The following is a 22,209-nucleotide window of genomic DNA, read 5'->3' on the forward strand; positions in this document are numbered from 1 at the left end:
TGACAAGTGGTAGGATGTTTGCTTTGAAATCTCGTCTGGGGTTGATTTGCCGGATGCTGGGTGGGATGCTATTAAAGAGATCAAGAGAAGCATAGATGGGGGAGTCTCTTAGCCGGTTTGTACGTGTTGTGGGTAGCCCAAAGGTTCGGGGGAACCTGAGCGTGCGAATGGGTTGTATTCGGGGTAGGTGAATTGCAAGAAGGTGTGGTGGTGCATATCTATGGTGCAGGCTGTGTGCAAGAAGGATATGGGAGAGGGTACGGCGGCTGCTGAGTGATGGCCATTTGAGTCGGTGCAGCAGCACGGAGTGGGTTCTGTGTTCAAAGAGGGGGAGATGCAAACAGAGGCGAGCAGCGCGCCGTTGGATGCGCTCAAGCCGGTCGTTCAGGGTTGCGGGGAGGGGTGAGAGGACAGTGCAAGCATACTCAAGAATAGGGCGGATGTAGGTTAGATAGATGGAGGAGAGAGCAGAAGTGTTTAAGGAATTGCGTAGTCGCAGGAGAAGGAACATCTTCCTGGTCGCTTTAGTGATGATGTAGTCAACATGCGAGTTCCAGCATAGATTCTGCTGTATGAGGAGGCCAAGGTGGCGATGCCTTGAGGCCACAGTGAGGTTGGTATCGTTAAGTGTGATTGATGGTGGTCTGGGAGGTGGCCCGTTGGTGTGGTGAAAGTGGATGACAGTGGTCTTACTTTCGTTGACCAGGAGATGCCAATCCTTCAGTCACTGTGCCGCGGTTGTCACAGCTGACTGGAGGTGCTCTTCTGCGGCTATAAAATTCTCGTGAGCGGCAATGATGGCAGTGTCGTCGGCAAACTGGCTGCACTCAGTGTTGGCATTTATGCAGGCGGTTGGCAGATCAACTGTGTAGGCCGTGAACAAAAGCGGCCCCAAGACAGAGCCTTGGGGGACCCCCGCTGGAATGTTTAGCCATGTTGATTTGCTGCTCTCCACTTGCACACGTTGTCGTCTATTGGTGAGATAGGAGGCAAGCCACTGGAGGCATTTGCCATCGAGTCCGAGGTGGGCCAATTTTACAAGCAGTCCTTGGTGCCACACCCGGTCAATCGCCTTAGAGAGGTCGAAGAAGCAAGCAATTACTGTTTGCCCGGCGTCTCTTTTCTCGGTGATCTGATGGATTAACCGAGATAGCTGCTGTGTGGTGCCATCGTTTGGCCGAAAGCCTGATTGGCCGTTGGGGAGGTGAGGTTGGATGTGCTTTGAGATGCGGTCAGCAACTATCCTCTCTTGTACTTTCGACGTCACGCTGAGTAGCGATATGGGTCGATAGTTGGAGGGCTCGGTTTTGCTGCCCTTCTTGTGGATGGGGGTGACTGTTGCGTCCCTCCACTCTTGCGGGATAGTGCAACGTTCGAAGGAGATGTTAAAAAGGGTTGCTAGGGACGGCGCAAGTGAACTGGCTGCCTCTTTCAGTAGGCGGGTTGGTATGCCATCACAGCCCGCGCTCTTTGACGGGTCCAGGTTAGACAGTAACTTTGAGACCTCTTGGGCTGTTGTTTCAAGTGTAGTTAGGCCAGGTGTATTGGGTGTGGGGGAATGAATGGAGGGAAGTTCCTCGTGGCATCCTGTGACTGACTGTTGGCTCTGCGAGATGAAGAAAGCGTTCAGGGCGGTTGCTTTTTCAGCGGGGGTTGAGAGAGTCTGGCCCTGGGAGAGCATGTCTGGCAGAGTAGGCCGTTGTGAGGACTGGAGGCCGCGCATCAGTTTGTGTAGGTTTGGTGTGGAGTGGCTCGTCCCAGTGCCATTACTGACATATGTAGACTTAGCGATTCGGAGAAGGTGAGTAACTTTGTTGCGTTGGGTGGTGTATGCTGTCCAGTTGCAGGGCGTCCGGGTGCGCAAGTAGGCACGGTAGAGCCGGTGTTTTTCTCTGATGGCGTTAGTGAGCTCTGGGTTCAGCCATGGCTTTGCGGGGTGGCTAGTATGCCTCGGGGAGTGAGGTACTGCACAGTGTTTGCGGGCGCAAGTGAGGACTTTGTCCTTCCATGAGTGCCACAGGTTGTCTATGTTGGTAGTGTTCAGGGTGTCACCTTCCGGTAGCAGTTGTGTGCGTTCAATTTCGGCTTTCAGACTGCTGATGCTTGGGTTTGACCATTTCCAATGGGTGGTGTTATGGGTGGGAGGTGGTACGGCTCGAGGGGGTGCAGCGACTGGCTTGATTAAACCCCTGATGGATAGGTGGTCCGAGTTGCCGATCTGCGGGAGACTAGAGATAAGGACATAGTCGCTGTCTACATCCGTGACGACGAGATCTAGGCAGGATTTAGGGTGCCCATTCTGCACAAGAGTGGGGAATGTGACATGTTGGTGTAGAGAGTAAGTTTGGAACAGCACTGCTAGATCCTCGCCAACAGCATCTGTCGTGTCAGAGTGGCACCAAGCGGCGTTCTTTGCATTAAAATCACCGAGGATAATCTTTTGCGTTGTTGTTGGTATGGCTCGTATCAGTTCCTCAAGGTGCTGGCAGAATAGCCGATGGTCGCAACGGGGTGGTCGGTAGACGCATGTTGTGTTGATGGTGCTGTCGTTGGCTGACAGTTTCAGCGATAATAGGTCAACGCTGTCTGGGGTTGTTGTAGGGACGAGTTCATGAGGTATAGTGTCGTTCACGTAGAGAATCACTCCTCCACCTTGGCGGTCTGGGCGGTCTGCACGGTGTAGTGTGTATCCACTGAGGGCAAACAGGGAGTCTGGGTCGTGCTGGGTACACCATGTTTCAGAGACAGCAATGACATCATAAGGTGGCGTTGTTGACGATGCTATTGCTGACAGTTCGTCCATTTTGGGGTAGAGACTGCGAGCGTTGAAGGAGAAGAAAGAGATGCTATTTTGTTCATTTCCGTTTTTCATAATTTTTTTTTTTTTTTTCACTGGTGGGACCTGGTGTTGATGATGATTCCAGTTCAGGCGTGCATGGTCCATGGTGACTCCTGTAGGACTCTGGTCAGCTAGCTTATTTTGTTTTTGTTTTTTAGAGGCATGTGGATGTTGTGCGCCTGGGGGCGTCTGCTCTAGCTGGTGGCGTCTGCGTCTGCGACGTCCGGTGTAGAGTTTCCATTCTTCCTCCGCTGCATTGAGCTTCTGCAGGAGTTGTTCGGCGCGGTTTCCATCTTCCTCAAATAGGCTCTCGTCGTTGCTGTCGTCTTCCGCTGCCGTGCGAGGTGAGCCTGGTGAGTGGCAGTACATGCTTGCGCTGGGTGATAGTGCGCGGACTGCGCTCTCGTCGGCTCGATCGATATCTGTACTAGTTCTACGAGTACGAGTTTGGTGCTCATCAGAGGCACTGGCAGTGTGTCCATGCTGGTCTGCACTTTTGCTGGGCTGGCTGTGTTCAGTGACTTCCTGTGCGGGTGAGCTGGCAGAGGTCACAGGGGACGCTACCTGTGCGTACAGTAAGCTGACCTGGCCTGTGGAGGCGGATCTGGTGCTGGATCGTCGTTTTGGGTCTGTGTGTTGCTTGTTTCGGTGATTTCCTGTACGAGTGTGCTGGCAGGGGCCGGGGTCGCTGCCTGTGCGTACGGTAAGCTGGCCTGGCCTGGCAGGGCTGTCGCCAGTGTTGGATTTGGTGCTGCGTCTTCGTTTTGGTTCTGCCGCGTGTTGGTTGAAGTGCGGGTCCGTTTGTTTTGTAGCTTGTTCGATTTAGGGCAGGAGCCGGCAAGGTGATTTTCTGAGTTGCAGAGGCGGCAAGTTGGCGCCTGGCCCTCATGCTTCACGCGGAAGGTATTGCCTTCGGCTGTCCGCACGAAAGATGGCACCTGCCTGCAGCCGTTGTTCAGGCGAACAGTTGCGAAGCGTACGCCTGTTCCGACAAATGCGCCCGACTTTGTGCGGGTACGGCCGTGGCGAATGGTGCCTTGCACCGTACCGTATTTTGTGAGTGCATGTATGATGGCGGCATCGGAGATCCAAATCGGGACGTCAAAGATGTGCACTTGCAAGGAGAGAGAATGGCGGACAGAAATATGTGTTTCGCCAAGAAAGAAACCGTGTTCTGCAATGGACTTAGTTGTAGATTGGCTGCAGAACGTTACCTTACAGGCTGATCCGGTAATTTGGACGGAGGCGACGTCAGCATAACCCTGGTCGATGAGGGTGTCCGCAATTTCTACTATCTTCTGGCCTGCGAGGCCGTCGACAAATATTACGGTATTGGCCTTCAATTCGGCCGGCGACATCGACCTCCACAGTGGCTCTGGGGGCTCAGGCTTTGGGCTGCCTGGCGCTGGGGAGTCATCCATGCTAGATAGGTAATACTAGTTAGAATAGCAGTGCATATATGCTTCTAGGGTGGGGACGTGGTCACGACACTCAGAGCTTCAAAACTTGCTTCTTACTCCTGGTGAGCTAGTTGTTGTTGTTGTTGTTGTTGTTGTTGTTGTTGTTGTTGTTGTTGTTGTTGTTGTTGTTGTTGTTGTTGTTGTTGTTGTTGTTGTTGTTGTTGTTGTTGTTGTTGTTGTTGTTGTTGTTGTTGTTGTTGTTGTTGTTGTTGTTGTTGTTGTTGTTGTTGTTGTTGTTGTTGTTGTTGTTGTTGTTGTTGTTGTTGTTGTTGTTGTTGTTGTTGCTGCTGCTGCTGCTGCTGCTGCTGCTGCTGCTGCTGCTGCTGCTGCTGCTGCTGCTGCTGCTGCTGCTGCTGCTGCTGCTGCTGCTGCTGCTGCTGCTGCTGCTGCTGCTGCTGTCGTTGTTGTTGCTGTTGGTCATTTTGTGACAGCTTGTACAATTCCCTGTCCAGGTAGTAAAGCCGTCTCTCTCTCTCTCTCTCTCTCTCTCTCTCTCTCTCTCTCTCTCTCTCTCTCTCTCTCTCTCTCTCTCTCTCTCTCTCTCTCTCTCTCTCTCTCTCTCTCTCTCTCTCTCTCTCTCTCTCTCTCTCTCTCTCTCTCTCTCTCTTGTTGTTGTTGCTGCTGCTGTGGTGTTGCCGTTGCTGTTGTTGTTGGTCTGTTGTTGTTGTCGCTGTCGCTGTTGTTGTTGCCGTTGCTGTTGTTGTTGGTCATTTTGTAAGAGAGTTCACAGTTCACTTGTCCAGGCAATAACGCAGTCTCTCTCTCTCTCTCTCTCTCTCTCTCTCTCTCTCTCTCTCTCTCTCTCTCTCTCTCTCTCTCTCTCTCTCTCTCTCTCTCTCTCTCTCTCTCTCTCTCTCTCTCTCTCTCTATTTCTCTCTCCATCTATCTATCTCTATCTCGAATCTATCTCTCCTCTCTCATCATGCTTGCGTCACACTCTCATGGAATTTTTTAAATTTTTTTATAAGATTGCATGCTTCACACTCTCATGTAATATTTCTTTCCTTTCTTCGTCTTTTTGTGAGAGCTTGGACAATCCACTTGTCCAGGCAAGAAGGCAGCAATGCCTGTTCATTCTGGCGAAGTAAAATAAAATATACCAACCAACCAACAATTAACCTTATGGGACAATATGTGTAGAGAGCCACAGGCAGAGACCGTAGGCATACAACGTATCAGACTAAAACAGAGCTGCAACACGAAAGGGATTTAAAAAAGACGGAGACTTCTCATACTTATCAAGGGTACATAAAGAAATAAAAAATGGTTATGGCTTGCTATTATTATGATAGATCATTTTGGTATGTAGAAGGCCATCAGCAGAGGTCGACTCGGCATACAAATTATCAGAGCAAAGCAGTGCTGCAGGTCTGGACAGTATTCAGCCAAACTCACTGGCCACTAGCTACTGGCTAATGACCAGTAGTAAGTAGGCGCTTGCGTGACGTCATGGATTGTGTTCAGGTGAATGCAATGGCGCGGCCAACAAGCATGTGCATACACGGACCGAGGGAGTGCGTCTGCTTGTGTGTGTGTGTGTGGGGGGGGGGGGGGGGTGAAATCATTTTTGTCTATTCTCTACGTACATTCTGCAAGTAACATGGAATTCTAACACGAGTATTCTTTTCTAATCAGTTTGGGGCTGGCGTATCTGTTGGTCTCGTCGAAGTACTCCTCCTCCTTGCATGATTTCTTTTCTTGGGCGGCTTTGCCGGCGTACCTGCTGGTCTCGGAGCTGGACTCATCATCGCCGCACGATGATCCCCGGTCCCAGGCGTTTTTGCTGGCGTATCCGCTGGCACATTCGCTGGTCGGGGAGCAGGCTGTCTCCTGACAGGGCGGCCGCTCTACGATGGTTCTAGTGTCGGAAGTTGCGCGCGACCGCTCGTTCTGCGTGCGAGACATTGTGTTGGTTAGGAGCATGGACGTGCTGAGCATTCCCGTCAGCGGCGTGACCGGTTTCCTCAACTGCGCGTTGCCAGATCTCCGCGAGCGACGTCGAAGTACTACGAAGGCCACCACAATAAGTACAATTACAGCGGCAGCGATAGATCCGGCAATGGGAGCCACCAAGTTCGTCGAGTTCAGTCCGCCAGGTGACTTCACATCTGCAGGCCAGATAACACACGCACACAATTGTTGGACATATCTGCTGGGAGTTATGGGTTATTAGGGCTGAAACGATTATACCAATTCAAGGATGAATTTCTTGTCATATTTTTGCAGAAAAGTTTCTGCTCTAGTGTGGGGAGCAAACCCTTTCTTACAAATCATCGCCGAAGTCCCAACAACTACTTCGTACTGTTGTGCCCAGCGCGGGCTTGCGACTACAGTGTGCTGTAGTTGGTTTGGAGGTGACAGCGTTGCGAATGACCGAGGGTCCTCGACGTCTGTTCTCACCGTCCAGGAGCGACACTGACTCACGCTGCTATCTGGTGTTCACGAGGTGTTTGTCGCGCTGGAAACGGATCGTCTCTGTAAGTTTGTATCCCTTTTGATGTTTGTGCCTGGAGAGCCCTATAGCGCAGGCTCGGCATGGATAGTCTGTATGTATCGCAGTTTTCTGCGAGTCATGGTGACTTTTGAGTAGCAGTAGATTGATTTTGCATCGCAAACTGCGATGCGATACAGAATACGGAAAACTCGGCTTCCAGCCGAGTCTCACGCGAACAGTGAATTTATTTTTCAACTTTTAATTTAATAAGCTTATGATCTCGTGGTGTTACTAGTATCCAGAAGGGCTGGTCGACCAGCAATGCAAGCAGCACTTAGGGTGAGTTACTTTGCATGTCAACAGCGAGCTCAGCGCATACCAGGTGGGCACGACAGCATCCGTCTACCCGACCTCAGCACTCCTGCTATCTTTTAGAATACCATACCATCCAGCACTTGTTGCTAACAAGTTATCTCCGAATCATACTGCGGCCAGCACTCCTGCTATCTCAACATCATCCCATCCACTATGGAGCATGTTAGCTGGACGCAACCCGGGAACTTTGTTACTGCAAGCTAATGTGTTCTTAAAAAGCGGATCCTTAGGATGGCGCTTCGTTACCCTTCACTATAATACTGAGGGGTGTTGTGGTGCCGAGACACCTGTTGACTAATCACATAAAATCCCTTCATCACTCCTATATTTATAGGCCCTTCAATGTCCACCGTATCGTCTTCCTGAAGATTGTTGGGTTGTGGAGTTCAGTAAAACACTGAAAAAAAGAAGAAGAAAAAAGCCGTTTTGGAGAAAGAAACTTCAGCAATACAATGACTAAAACAATTAAAGCCAACATAATTCCATGATGGACTAATAAAATAAAATATGTAGGTTCACCGATGACCATCAAAGAAAAACGTTTCTGAATTCTACTTCACATACATGTACTTATTTAACCTTATCAGTCCATCATAACAAAACCCACAACACACTCTTCATAGCGGGCTCTTTTTTTAACCAGGTGTGCAATACTGTACTCTGGTTCAAACGGTGGGACTTACCCTCACAGGCAGAGAATATCCATTTCTGGTTAGTTTGGCAGTAAATCACCGGTGGTGAACCGGGGGCCAGGGTGTAGCCAGGCAAGCAGGAAACATTCTTCTCCACAGTGCTGTTGCCGGTGGTAACGGCATTGGGAATTGGGGCCGGAGGGGGGCACGAGTTCTCTGAGCGGGAGAAGAATAAAGCATGAAAATCATCGGACATAGCTTGAAGCACGATACAGTCGAGGCATCGCAAAGTTGAAGTGCCACACAATCGAGTTGCCACAAAGTTGAAGCTGCTGCATCCTACTATCAAGAGTATATAACCCCCAAGAGTGTGCAACTCTGCATTATGGTGTCTTCGACGGCGAAAACTCACATAACGTGTTCGTTCTACGTACAAAGGAAGGATAGCGGGCGCGCAATCCGAGTATCTACCACAAACATGCTGGGGATTTGCATACGCGCAGTGAGTTTCTGTCAGAGTGTGCTTTTTTATTACTCCGCTGCTCGCTAAAACGGGCTGGAAACGTACAACTACGACACTACACCACGTCATGTGAGTTTTTGGAGTCGGCGAACCCCATAGAAAGGGTATCATGTGTTGCACACTCTTGGGGGGGTTATAATTATACTCTTGCTATTATTGTAGTGTTAAATGCAGCGGCTTGGTGGCCTGGTACAGTGTTGCTCAATGAAATGTATGTGTGTGTATGTATGTGTGTGTACAGTATGTATGTGTGTGGAGGGGGGGGGGGGGCAGGGGAGAAACAGTTTTCTATATTTCTCAACCCTTTGGGCCCTGACAGGGCTACATGCGCTAGCTGTGTCGCATCGCCCTGCGGAAACGGAAACTGACCGTGCACATGGTTGGTCCTCTGGGGAGGGAAGAGACCCAAGTGCCATCAGTGTGTGTCCCTGTGGGCTGTGGCACGTGTTGTGAGCTGCCTTTGGAGTGAAACACCTGCCAGCGCGTTCTAGGTTCGGCCTGGTCCCATAGCTCAGTTGGTTGGAGCATTGCTCATGACAAGCAAGGTCCTGGGTTCGAGTCCTGGTGGGTCTGGCATTTTTTCTCTTTTCAGACAGTTCGTTTCCCCGACTGATCCTTGAGTTTGAAGCAGTTCTCCTAACCCTTTCTAAAATCAAATTGAAAGAACTTATTTAGAGGGCGAGAACATCTTATTGGTATGTTTATGGCTGGTGTGGAGTCATCAAACGACATTCTAAGAATGTAGAAAGGAAAAGGACATATGGATACGAGTTAAGAGTAACTGTCCACCACTGTAACTAGATACTACAGTCCATTTCAAAAACTATAGACGAGTGAATTCATACGTATGAGTCGTACGTACTGTAGCGCGCGACAGCCGTGAGTTTTGCCTGAATGTTTTCTGGTTTTCAGATGTGTTTTTCAGGTTTTTCTTCGTCGCCGCAGGAAATACAAAAGATGCAAAACACGCAAAGTCCCAAAATGAAAAGGTGTGAGGAAAGTCTCCAAAGAAATGAAAGTCTCAAATGAATCTTCTTCTTGTTTGCATTTTTTGAGTGGCTGACTGTAACGGCTTCCAAGGCCCGTAAGAATCTCAGCGATGCCGAGAAAGATATGATTAGTCGTGTTCATTGTTCCTTCGAACAAGAGCTGGATTTTGATCTAAGCTTGAGTATCCGAAATCCTCGTCATTGAACTCCCCCTGCAACTGGCATGAATGAAACCACTGTCACTCGTTGTGTCAGGCGAAGGGAACAGAGAGGCTCAAATCATATCAAAAAGAGAAAATATAATTATCATCCCTACTGTATTTCACCCAACAAGATCCAAAACATGCAGAAAAGAAGAGAAAAAAAGGCAGGAGTCGTGATGGGATTCGAATGCCCCACACTTGTACTGGAAATCACGGATCGAAACCACGTGGCTACCAGGACCCGTACAAAAATGCACCGGCGATGGTCTGGGCGCAGCACTGTCTCACCAGGAGCAAAAAATCCGAAACAAACTGGTCAAACCCTTCAAAACAGGAATTACATGTAAAACCGGGAAACCTGGCCTAAAAATAAACTTCAATTGTAGCGAAAACAAAGTGTATAGCCAGAATTGTGAAGCGATGCAGAGACGGAATCTGGAGAAAAAAACCATTTTTTAAAATGAATCCCATCGAATTTTGCAAAACACTACGGGTCTATGGTTTTGAAATGGACTGTATATACAGTCAGAATGTCCATAAACCAGGCACAAAACTGACAGAGTACTGAGACATTCGACGTCTTTCTGACTTTATAATTATAGTATCTAGTTACAGGGGTGGACAGTTACTCCTAACTAGTATCCATAATTATGTCCTTTACTTTCTACATTTATTATTGGCTCAACATCCAAGTTTCAAATTTAAAGAATGGATAGAGGAACATGGCCGCCACACGTACAGCATGTAGTAGTGCCGTAGCTGTGCTGCAAACACACACACACACACACACACACACACACACACACGCACACACACACACACACACATACACATACACATACACACACATACACACACACACACACACACACACACACACACACACACACACACACACCGTTCCTGTCCTGTCCTGTAGAGTCACTGCCGCAAAGGGGTCACGTGATCCCATCACTGGGAAACTTGAGAAGAGAGAGAGAGAGAGGTCACGACGCTCGATGACGCTCCAGGTGCACGGGTAGTCGCATCCGCTTGCCGCATATGCACACGTGCTGGAAGGCTGAGCGCTCCTCTGCTGTTGGTCTATTCGCCCCCTTGAACAGAGATGCCTGCCCCGTCCCCGGACACCGCGAAAGCAGCGACCACACCTGTCACAATGCGCGGCACAACATCCCTCCGCCGGTGCCGACGTTCCGGTAGCTCCAGGTAGCACTGTGGCATCCACCGTTGAGGCACACACATGCCGGACCAAGCCACAGCGGCTTCTCAGCTACTGCCCACACCGCCCGCACTGACTGGCGCCCCGCTGCTCAGACACAGGCCGCGCACGCACCTCCAGACACTTATGCCGAGCCATGTCTCCATTCCATGCAAAATCCCGTCCGCATACCGTACATACCACTCGGGGCGGAGGCTCAGGCGCATTGTCAGGCTCACACACCCACATATACAGTAAAGATCCACAGGACACATTAGAACATGTTCTTGCCCGAAGACACGCAGGGCTTGAGCAAGTGACTAACCTCCACAGCGTGTCGGCAGAGATATATTCTTGCGATAGCCGAGAGGGCAGCATTGGTACGTTCCCACGTCATTGACACATCTACTCAGCTCACAGGGGAGTGGTTGTACATCGCATTCATCTATATCTGTGACACAAAACATTAAGGACAATCAAGGCTTGTTTGCTTCAACTTCTTCAAGTTTCATGCTCTCGCAATCATTATTATTATTATTATGGGGGTGGCTTTATTGGTTTTGTGTTTGTATTATGCAGCATCCCGGGTCATTTAAGACCATGGGGAGTACTGCTGTTGTATGTGAAGAAAATGTAATAAGGAAGACTGAGAAAAAAGAAAGAAAAAAGAGAGAAATACTGTGAACAGCAAATCTACAATGATGCATGTACAATCTATTATACAACTAATCTGCGAGAATGAGACTTAACACAAGCAGGTACAGTAATAGCAAGAGAGCTAAATCAGAAAACAAAATCCGTTGAAAAGTAACCGTCATCAAATCTGAAATCGAGCCCTTCAGCGACACAATAGCACTGAAGGCAGCAATATAATTCTTCTCATTGAACATCAGTGAAGCACCGTCAAAACCGGTGAATGGGGGCTGATGGTATTATTGTTGTCTTTGTTATTGGCAAGTGATTAATATTACGATCATAATATTATTATTTTCTGCAAATTATTATTATTATTATTATTATTATTAAACTCGGGGGGCTAGTTATTGCACTTTCTGACTGTATAAAGTATCATGTTACAGTGATGGAGAGTTACTCTTAACTCGTATCCATATGATTGTCCTTTTCTCTTCTACATTATTATTATTATTATTATTATTATTTGTAAGAAATGGTTTGCTCCCCACACCGGAGCTCGCGCTATTCCGCCGACTTTACTTGACACTTGACTGACTCACGACTGCCATCCAGAGCACACGAGAAGTCCATCGAACCTTCGACTCGGCAAACCTGCAAGAAAGCACCACTCCCTGCTCAATACACAGTGTTTCGGGGAATTCACCCCTCATCAGTTGAGCTTGAGTAGGCTGAGGAAGATTGTGCCTGAAGAGCACCACTTATATAGTGCTCTCCAGGCACAAACATCACCAGGGATACAAACTTACAGAGACGCTCCGTTTCAAGCGCGACAAACACCTCGTGAACACCAGATAGCAGCGTGAGTCAGTGTATCTGGTGTTCAGGAGGTGTTTGTCGCGCTTGAAACGGAGCGTCTCTGTAAGTTTGTATCCCTGGTGATGTTTGTGCCTGGAGAGCACTATATAAGTGGTGCTCTTCAGGCACAATCTTCCTCAGCCTACTCAAGCTCAACTGATGAGGGGTGAATTCCCCGAAACACTGTGTATTGAGCAGGGAGTGGTGCTTTCTTGCAGGTTTGCCGAGTCGAAGGTTCGATGGACTTCTCGTGTGCTCTGGATGGCAGTCGTGAGTCAGTCAAGTGTCAAGTAAAGTCGGCGGAATAGCGCGAGCTCCGGTGTGGGGAGCAAACCATTTCTTACAAATCATCGCCGAAGTCGCAACCACTACTTCGTATTATTATTATTATTATTATTATTATTAGACACAATCTCATAGCATGTGACAAGCATAGCTAATGCAGGGACAGAATCCCCTGAGACAAGGGCGTTGAGCCAGCCACGGCAATAGTAAGCTCGGAAAACAAAGCAAATATGAATTAAAGCAGAAAATGATTGGAAAATTGCAAAGAAAAACGATTAACGGAAGTGAGCACTATCAAAATTCGTGCATCACCCAGGTATTCGAGAATGTTCTTCGATGATAATTATTGCGTCTAATTCATTTGTGATAGTAGATTTTTAAACTGACCAATAGAAGAACAAGTTTTTAGACCGTATGGTAATGATAACCAATGAGAGTAGCCGGAAAACAAAGGGACTTTAGATACTGGGCTGACTTAACAAGAGGCAGGATGAGCGCGTTACGGGTTGAGCTTGTCGAAAACCAATTGTACTTCATCACGTGTGAAGGGGTTTTATGAAGAAATATTTTATGAACCAGTGTACAGAGATGGTGCTTATGACGAACGGAGAGAGGAGAAGTGTGTGCAAGTCGATAAAGGGCATCCGAAGGAAAACATCGATCCTTGTTGTAAAGAATTTTAAGTATAAATCTATGGTGGACTTCTAATTGGTTCAGAGTTGTGTCATCATCAGGCAACATGAGGATGGGGTGCCGACCATGCTGGTGTATAATAATAATATTATGCCAGGAGAGGGTGGGCATGGGTCTTGTAGCGCTGCATGAAAAGCTGTGTGAGAATGTGGGGGCTCGAGTCTATAGGTTTCGGGGCTAGCAGTGCTATGTTAGGCAGGAGCCATGTTGTTTCGATATATTGATTTCAGTAGTAAGTCATGCTCGATTGCAAGTCGCACCCCTTTTTTACCCTCAGTGAAATTTTGTGTAAAAAGTGTGACTTACCGTAAAAAAAGTAAATTATCGTGTCCGTTCCCGAAAGGAACTCACGACGGCCGCTAACACCCGATAAACCCTAGCGGCAGATGCTTACCGTAAAGTCTGGCATATGGCCGATTGGTTTGCAGGCCTGCCTGCGAATCATGAGGTCCCGAGTTCAAGACCCGCGCTGGTAGCAGGGAGCGTGTAAAAGCGTGCTGAACTGCGCCGACACCCACGGTCAACTGGGTACTCACAGCTCGGAGTGAGAATAACAAGGATGCAGTTTACAGGGTTATGGGCCGTTACACGCCCGATTGGTTGAGAGACTAACCTCCTCTCCCCTGACTCACTTGTGAGGTCTGCATTCGCCACTAAGGGTAATGGGCATAGTGGTGGCCTGCGGATGCGAAGGCTAGTTTGTTTGTTTCTGAACATTCAAGCGATGCCGACGCGGATCCCGCGAATATTATTTATTATTATTATAAAAGCCGCGGCTTCTATAACTTTCTTGGTGAAATGTTGCAGGCTTCTATATGAGGCAGGTTTCTACACAAGACAGGTATTTCTATGTATGTCAACACTAACACCAGGCTTATGTGTGATTTGATGGGGCTTCTATTCAAGTGCGGCTTTTATACAAGACTTTACGGTATATTCGGGGAACTCTGGTCAGCCCAAAAATGACAGAATACCGTAATAGTCGACATTCTTAGTTTGCCTTGGGACATAGTTTATGCACATTTTTGCTGCGCTCGCCATCCCCTCATAGGTCCTACCATAACCTTGAACCTGGAGCTGGAAGGCTGTTGGTTTGCGCAATGGAGATGTGTTCGAGCTAGGTTAAGGCCCTTCAAATTTCGTACTATCAAATGCAAAATTGAACTCGGGTACTGAGCCAAACGTAAATGACATTGTAAAAGAGGTTTGAGCACTGGCGGTGAGTGAGAGCTAGGTCTCAGGTCGCTGAATGGCACAGTAACGTGTCAGTTTTGTGCCCGGTTATCGCACTTTCTGACTGCGTATTATCTTGGATACTGAGCCAATAAATGATTATAATAAAAAAATAGAAGAAATCACATGGAAACGAGTTATGAAGCAACTATCCACGACTGTAACAAGGTAATAAGCAGTCAGAAAGTGCAATAACCGGGCACAAAACTGACACGTTACTGTGCCATTTAGCGACCTGAGACCTAGCTCTCACACACCTCCAGTGTGCAAATCAACAACCTTCAAGCTAGGGAAGTTCAAGGTTATGGTAAGACCAATGATCTCGTTACAGCAGTGGACAGTTACTCATAACTCGTAGTAACCCGTGTGTGTGCTTGCTTATTTTTTACATTAAATTTTGGCTATTGGCTCAGTACCCCGAGTTGTGTAATCCATGATTTATTCAACGCCCACATCAGTGAATGATAGCAAGAAGGTACAAGAGAAGAGCTAAAGAGAAAAGAGGAAACTAAGGAGAAGTACAGGTGGAGAAGGAAAAGGAAAGATAAGAACATTGAAAGGATCTGTAACGCAATGTGGTTAATTGCCATCGTGGATAGGATAATTATTATCAAGAGTACATGAAAACCAGAGTGTGCAGCCTTTTCTACGGGGGAATTCCGTGTTTATTTATCTATTTTATTTATTTATCGTCTCCACTTCATGGCACATAATAATACATAGCCGATACAAGAAAGGGAGGGTGAATCCAACCACGGAAAATGGCATTTTTTACATCATATTTGGCGCAGATCTGAGGCGGGAAATGGCGTAGGGCGTACAACTGAGCTGCAGTTGTACACCAAGAGACGCGCTTGGATACTGCTTCAAAGCTTGTATGCGCTACATCACTTAAATAAGGTAATCACGGAATTCCGCCGTGACAGCAACCCATCCGAGCTGCACACATCACCAAAATAATGTAATCACGGAATTCCGCCGTGACCCCAACCCATCTGAGCTGCATCGTCCAGTTAATGCGATGAGGGAGTTGGCCATTGTGGAGAGCGGCTTCTAAGCATGTGATTGAGTGGTCTATGCATGTTGATCGGGTAACGGAGTTCCATCACTGACACAGTGTGCGGGTATTGCCTTATGAATTGGTTGGGTAGATAGTTCCGGAATTAATTCCGTGTTCGATATTGTTTATTTTTTATTTTTTACATATTTTTATTTTATTTTATTCGTGTTCGATATTGAATTTTGATTTATTTATTTTTGTTTACAAATATTGTTTTATTCCATTTCACATTTTTCATTCGTGTTGGGTTTAACTACTCACTGTACTGATACATGGTGATGATTGTGCTTTGCTTTGCCCGTAAAAGAGGCCTTCCCTACCCATCTGAGCTGCACACATCACTAAAATAATGTAATCACGGAATTCCGCCGTGACAGCAACCCATCCGAGCTGCACACATCACCAAAATAAGGTAATCACGGAATTCCGCCGTGAGAGCAACCCATGCGAGCTGCACCCTCTGGATTTCATGCACTCTTGTTATTATAAATACTGTAATGCCACGTATTGAAGTCGGGCCTATTCCAGTAGAAGCCGATGTAAGGGCTAGGCTTCTATTCACATCAGGCTTCTATTCAAACCAGGTAGTTCTATATGTATCAACACTAAAACCAGACCAGTGCGCCGACTGTGTATCTTGAAACAAGGGCGTCGGAAGCATTACGACTGGTACGCTCGAGCCGTACCACTTTTGGCTCCAGCTGGTCCACGCGGAACGTCCAAATCCGGTGTAAAAAATGGGGGTATCAAGTTTGTACATCACCAAGCGTGATCGTGAGCCGCGATCCGTCACTGGTGCACCAGTCAGGTCACTGCACCGTGTAACGCGTGACTAGACTGTCGACTACGGAACTGCATGGCATGTATGCGTCGTGACTCGTAGATCTAGTCGGTCTCTTTGTTATCCTTAATGACTTTGTACCTTTGGAGACCCTCTTAGAGGGGTATTTTGAGTGTTGAAAGGGAACTATGGTGTTCGAATACTTTTAAGATAACATTGTGTATGCATTATTATTATTCACGATTTGCTAGAGTTACTTACGTGGTTTGTTATATTCTTGCTCAGTGAAGTCCCTCTGCAGAGTAACTCTACGATGTGTCACTATCTGACAGGGTTTACTGTCACCCCGTATTGGGTGCAAGCACCCACTGACAGATCAAACACTTTTCTTTCCTTATCTTTGATCTTTCTGTCTTCGTCTTGCTCACTACTGTTTGTCGTTCGAATTTCTGATTTATTTTGCTTCTGCATCTCTGCATTTGTTTCGCACCATGTTTTCCATGGATACGCGGGCTGTGCGCAGCAGCGCACCTTTCTGGGGAGACTGGTATCGTTTTAGGTTGCGTCCCGCTACCCTTATTTGTTGCGTGTAGTACGCTGGTCTCGTTTGTGCTGCACTTGTACGCGCACGTTTTGCCAGGGACAGCGGTTTTGCATTCGCTCTTCTTGGCGCAGCCAGTTCTCTCTTGCTCCTCTCTCATTTTCTCTCTCCTTTCAACCATGCACAATTTGTTCCTTATCTGAAAAGGCTGTGATCTTTTGTGTGACGGTGTGCACGGGGTGCATGACTGAGTGCCTGGGAAGGTTTAGATAACAGTGTTTTTTGAAAAAAACATTCCCGGGGGAAGTTGCCCCGGACCCCCTCTGACTGTCGAGCCGTACCACTTTATACCTCCTTCCGACGCCCCTGTGAAAGTCAGGCTTGCATTCAAAGCAGGCTTTTTCTATTCGAGATAGGCTTTAATACAAGACACTACATTAATGGAAATAATAACTACTAGTATACCCGAGTTGGACTAACCTGTGCAGTAAGAGTATGTCCAGTTAGTGCCATCACAGTAGATGGTTGATGGGCTGTGAGGCGCAAGACGAAAGCCCGGGGGGCAAGACACATTCTTGGCCACGTTGCTGACCCTGGTGTAGACGGTATTAGGTTGTCCTTTGAATGCACCGCAAACGTTTTCTGAAACGCAAGGAAAGAACGTTGCTCAGTGCATGAAAGCAGCGGCCAAAAGAGAGCTGCAGCCCTTCTCTGTGTTAACCACTGCTCTTCTTCCCTAGGCGATTCCATGAACAACTCAAACAGATAGAAAGGATATCCTGCTGGAGGTTCCTGGTCGAAAACCTGATTGTGACCATAGCGATTTGCAGCTTTAAGGATGGCATACGTAGTGTGTTCAGTGCAACGAAGCGGCTGCAGTGGAGCTTCCCCACCTTGAGAAAGGAAAACAGCTTAGAATAATGCCTAGAGGTATGCACAAGAACTATGTAAGTAATACAAATCGGGAGCACAACAGTAGCGATGGAAAAGGTGGCAACAACAAAATTTGCAAGTGAGGCACTAACAAGTGTGATTAAAAAATGCTGTAAAAAGCCATTATTCTATTACACGAGGCAGAATTATAACACTTTCCTAAAATTGACCGGTTTACGTGTACTTTCAAAGGTAACGATTCTCACTCATTCTCAACGCTCAATAACAACAGTATAAGCATCGATTTCTGTAGAATAGATATATGTAGGACTCAGTATAGAGTCCATGCACTATATGATGTCCAGCACCCTATATAGAGTCCATTGGTCCAAAATCCACTATACATAGTCCAGGAGTCCACTCAGTTTTGATCAGCTTCATCCTGCCGCGCAATCCGCTATAAGGAGTACACTTTTTCTACAAGTCCCCTATTCACGGTCCAGGAGTCCAGTTTATCCAGTCACGCCGTCCTGTGTGTTGTGCCCCGAAAGTGAACACATTTTTAAAAAAAATTCACTTTTGCTTGCCTCGTGGCAGCGCAGTGGCAGCGCATTCCTTTCTTCACTTCAGCCATGGCTGCCAATTCTGCTGTGCAGTTGCTGACAGTAATCTGTCTCGAGCTAACCAAGGAGGATAAGGAGACGTTCAAAATCAAATCTGGAAAGCGTCTTGTGGTTCTCTTAAGACGTTTCATCAGTGCGCGGGATGAAAGCAGAAATTGCAGAACGAGAAAAGTTCAGCATAGTTCAAATCTGACGAGTCAGGTACACTGACGCTCTCTTTCGTTCGACGCCACAAGGATCCCCTGTTTGGCTGGCCATGGCTGCCAGTAAGACGTTTGAACGGTTTCATCAGAGCGAGGGATGAAAGCAGAAAGCGGAGAAAGAGAAAAGTTCAGCACAGTTGCAATCTGACGAGTCAGATACACTGACACTCTCTTTCGTTCGACGCCACAAGGATACCCCTGTTTGACTGGACAAGAGCTGCCTGTACCACCGTGTCAAAAGGCTGTCCAACTACATGGCAGGACGATGACTTAGGTAAGGAAGCTTTTACTCGTTTCGATTGGTCTGCTGTTCTGTCGTTATGCTTGAATTTTTTTCCATTTTCAAGGAGCGTATCGCGTTTGTTTGATGTTGCTTGAATGAATGCCCTAAAAGTAATCAACCACTTCGTAATAGTCCTCAAGGACTGCTAGGACTTTGCATCAATCGTATATGATCGTCTAGCTATCATCAATTTTTATTTCATGAGAAATGTATTTTTATCCCTGTGATAATTATGTGAACTCCACGACACTCTTCCTGTAGTATGATGTCGAATACAATGGGATCCACAAACGCAGTGCCAGTGTACTAGTAGTAGTAGGACTAGGAGGATTGCTTGTATGCCAATGACAAGAAAAAGCTTCTCAAGCTAATACTCGTATTCCCTGAAGTAACCGTTTTGATGTCACGAACATGACATTGTGTCAGTGAAACTGCCTCGTGACAACAAATCATTGCATTTCCATCTTGGGGAAGACTGACTGACAGCAACGCTGTACAGATTGTTCAAATCATCTCATTTCAATTTAGTTGCAGTGAAGTGAAACACTGTGTACACCACATGTATGTTGGTGTGTCTGTGCGTTTTGAGTGTGCACAAACCATCTTATTCCTCGTATTACTAATAGATTATTGTACCCACCATCACCTGTTCACATTTCTTTGAGTGGATTGATTTTCATTGAGCATCACATTCGTTGAGAACTTGGTATTTGTGTGCTCCCATGCATCATTACGGTAATAAGCGTATCCTTGTGCTATCTATTTGTTGCAGGTGTGCTGATCTTCAGAAGCTTGCGGAACTGAGTGCTGCTGAACATTTGCATGGCCATGAGCAATGGTGAAGCTTGCTATTGCACTCTCAGCATGTGCTAGTATTATGCTGACCACTGCACTATGTTACTCTCTTACACTACTACGTGTATGTAAACGTGCGTGTACCCTTCCCCGTACGCATTCGTTTCGTATAATTATTTGTTATCCCTCTTGACTTTACATGTAAATGGGTGGACGTTCTACTCTTTTCTTGGTGTTTTCTTGGCGTTGTATAAGTGTGTGTGTGTGTGTGCGCGCGCGCGCACACAATAATTTGAAAACAAATAATTAATCCTGGGCTCTCCATTATTCTCTTTCGATTCTTGGTTTTTTTCTAGTTATTTTCTTGGCGTTGTGTGGGTGTGTGCATGTGTGTGTGCGTGCACAATAAGTTGGCAACACTACATGATTGAGATATTGTAATTTGCAGCGTCTGCGAAGAGACCACTTGATTTGAGGATGGTGTTTGTAGGGTTTTTCATGTAATGACGTGGCTGCAGTGGCGCCTCAATATATATTTTTTATCTTGAGAAGTGAATGATGTAAAGGATTAAAGGGAGAGGCCGTTTTCTGGTTAATATTCACTGCTTACAGCAGATCCTATGTCTATTTTCGAGCTCGATAGGGGATGCCTAATTGGCTGGACTTTATACAGGGGGTGTTGTCCACATAAAGACTCTTTATAGTTGATTTCAAAGATTGGACTCCGTACAGTTGATTTTGGACCAATGGACTCTATATAGGGGTGAAGCCAATTGGCTGGACTCTATACAGGGAGTGATGTCCATCGAAACTTTGAGCTCACAGTTGATTCCAAGTTTGGACTCTGTACAGTGGATTTTGGACCAATGGACTCTATATAGGGGTTGGACATCATATAGGGGCTGGACGCTCTACTGAGTCCAACATATATATTTTTTTAACAGCAAAGGTCTCCTCTTAGAAGTTGCGACTTCGGCGGTATAAGTCATGAAGTTGATTCTTGCAACGAGGAACACACGCTTCCTGCCGAACTTGACACTTGACGGAGCAGGCGAGTGTCAAGGTCGGTAGGAAGCGTGTGTTCCTCGTTAACTCGTTAGATTTAGCACTTCGTTATAAGACTTGACAGTACTGCAGCATACTAGAAGCTGACAATCAGATGCAGGACATTACAGACCAGCAACAAGAGGGACACACGAGGCGTGAATGTGGTAGCACTATCCGTTTGTCTACACGGCCTACAGCCCTTCAACTTAGCAATCTGATGTAGAAATTTATGTGACGTTTTCATTTTCCTTCATTGTACGTAGTACAAAGGGAACCTGAAACGTTTGGTGCGAGTTTTCGCTGTCGGAGACACCATATTGACAGTCGCACACTCTTTGGAGCTTATTTACTCTCGCTAATGGCCACAAAAGAATAATTCAAGCTCAACCAAATGTACAGCTACTCAACACAAAATATAACTATTGCAATCCGCAGAATGTAGAAACAGCAATGGCAGAAGAACCCAACGCATTCAAACGTAACAAGGACTGGTTAAGATCGCCGTGGCTGATTCTCCCCACACCCTTTCTGCCCTTGTGGTGCCACCAATACTGCAGTCGTGGCCAAAGATACTCGACCCGCGAGCCAGAGATTTGTGCCACGTTTCAGTTTCAATGACATCTAGCACGGTCCAAAACCCATCCGAGGCGCGCAAGGGCCACAGCGGCCTTAGCGCTGCTTTCCGCTCACGGGTCGTGTCTCCCTGCTTGTACTGCTGGCGCCGCTGCTGCCTTATTGCAGCTTGTTAAAAGTCGTCGATGGAAAGGCGTGGATTTTGCGAACTGCTCGGTCAGATAACGCTTGGCACAGCATCACCGCCTTGCCAGTAGACTACCATAAAGTCTTGTATAAAAGCCGCACTTGAATAGAAGCCGCAATTTTGGGACAATCAAATCACACATAAGCCTGGTTTTAGTGTTGACATACATAGAAATACCTGTCTTGTATAGAAGCCTGTCTCATATAGAAGCCCGCAAAATTTCAGTAAAAAAGTCATAGAAGCCGCGACTTTTGTACAAGACTTTACGGTATGTTATAAACTGTAAAACTGGGAATTTTCGCTGGTTTAGTATTTTCGATATTTTCCGAAATCAACGGTTCGGTAGCGCGAAAATTTCGCGAAACCAGTTTTTTTATTGATTTTTAGTGAAAAACCACAAACCTTCAGACATGTGAATGTGCACATGATATACAGTGTGCATACGTATGTATCGAGAAGGCAGCACGGAAACGGCAGTGGTTTTTCCAGATCCAAAAATGCATTCTGCACACTGTGTGGCTTGGCATGGTTGAATTTTAAGTCACGTTTTATTTCAGGTAAAACATTACCTGTACCGAAGTTGAACTCGGATGGTGGGCCAATTTAATTATGGTAAAAAAGAAAGATAAAATGTTACGAGGTATGAATAAAGGCCGATTCACAATACAACTTTCTGCGACACGACACGCGATTCGCCTGCTAGAGCAAGCACACACATCCGTACCACCTTTCTCTTTGTCACCACTGCCACATGGAACTCTCTCTCGGTTGCCATTCGTGCTGTATCCAGCCCAAAATGTTTTACCGCTCTTGTCTGCACCCACTTTGCTATCACCTGTTATGAGCCCTCTGGTTTCACTCCACATAGACTAGCGATATTGTAAGCCT

General features: G+C 46.9%; 1 protein-coding gene across 1 annotated transcript in view; it reads right to left on the reverse strand.

The window, feature by feature from the left end:
* Positions 1–5,846: 5,846 nt before the first annotated feature.
* The window catches only part of LOC135813032 (sushi, von Willebrand factor type A, EGF and pentraxin domain-containing protein 1-like), a 45,367-nt gene continuing 29,004 nt past the window's right edge, over positions 5,847–22,209 (reverse strand). Inside the window, exons 8-11 of the mRNA XM_065326251.1 lie at positions 17,218–17,379; positions 10,979–11,104; positions 7,792–7,956; positions 5,847–6,407 (exon numbers count right to left, since the gene is read on the reverse strand). Coding sequence (XP_065182323.1) covers positions 5,908–6,407; positions 7,792–7,956; positions 10,979–11,104; positions 17,218–17,379 — 953 coding nt within the window. The 3' untranslated portion in view covers positions 5,847–5,907. The remainder of the gene's footprint in view (positions 6,408–7,791; positions 7,957–10,978; positions 11,105–17,217; positions 17,380–22,209) is intronic.

This window comes from Sycon ciliatum, chromosome 3 (assembly GCF_964019385.1).
Source record: "Sycon ciliatum chromosome 3, ocSycCili1.1, whole genome shotgun sequence".
NCBI lineage: Eukaryota > Metazoa > Porifera > Calcarea > Leucosolenida > Sycettidae > Sycon > Sycon ciliatum.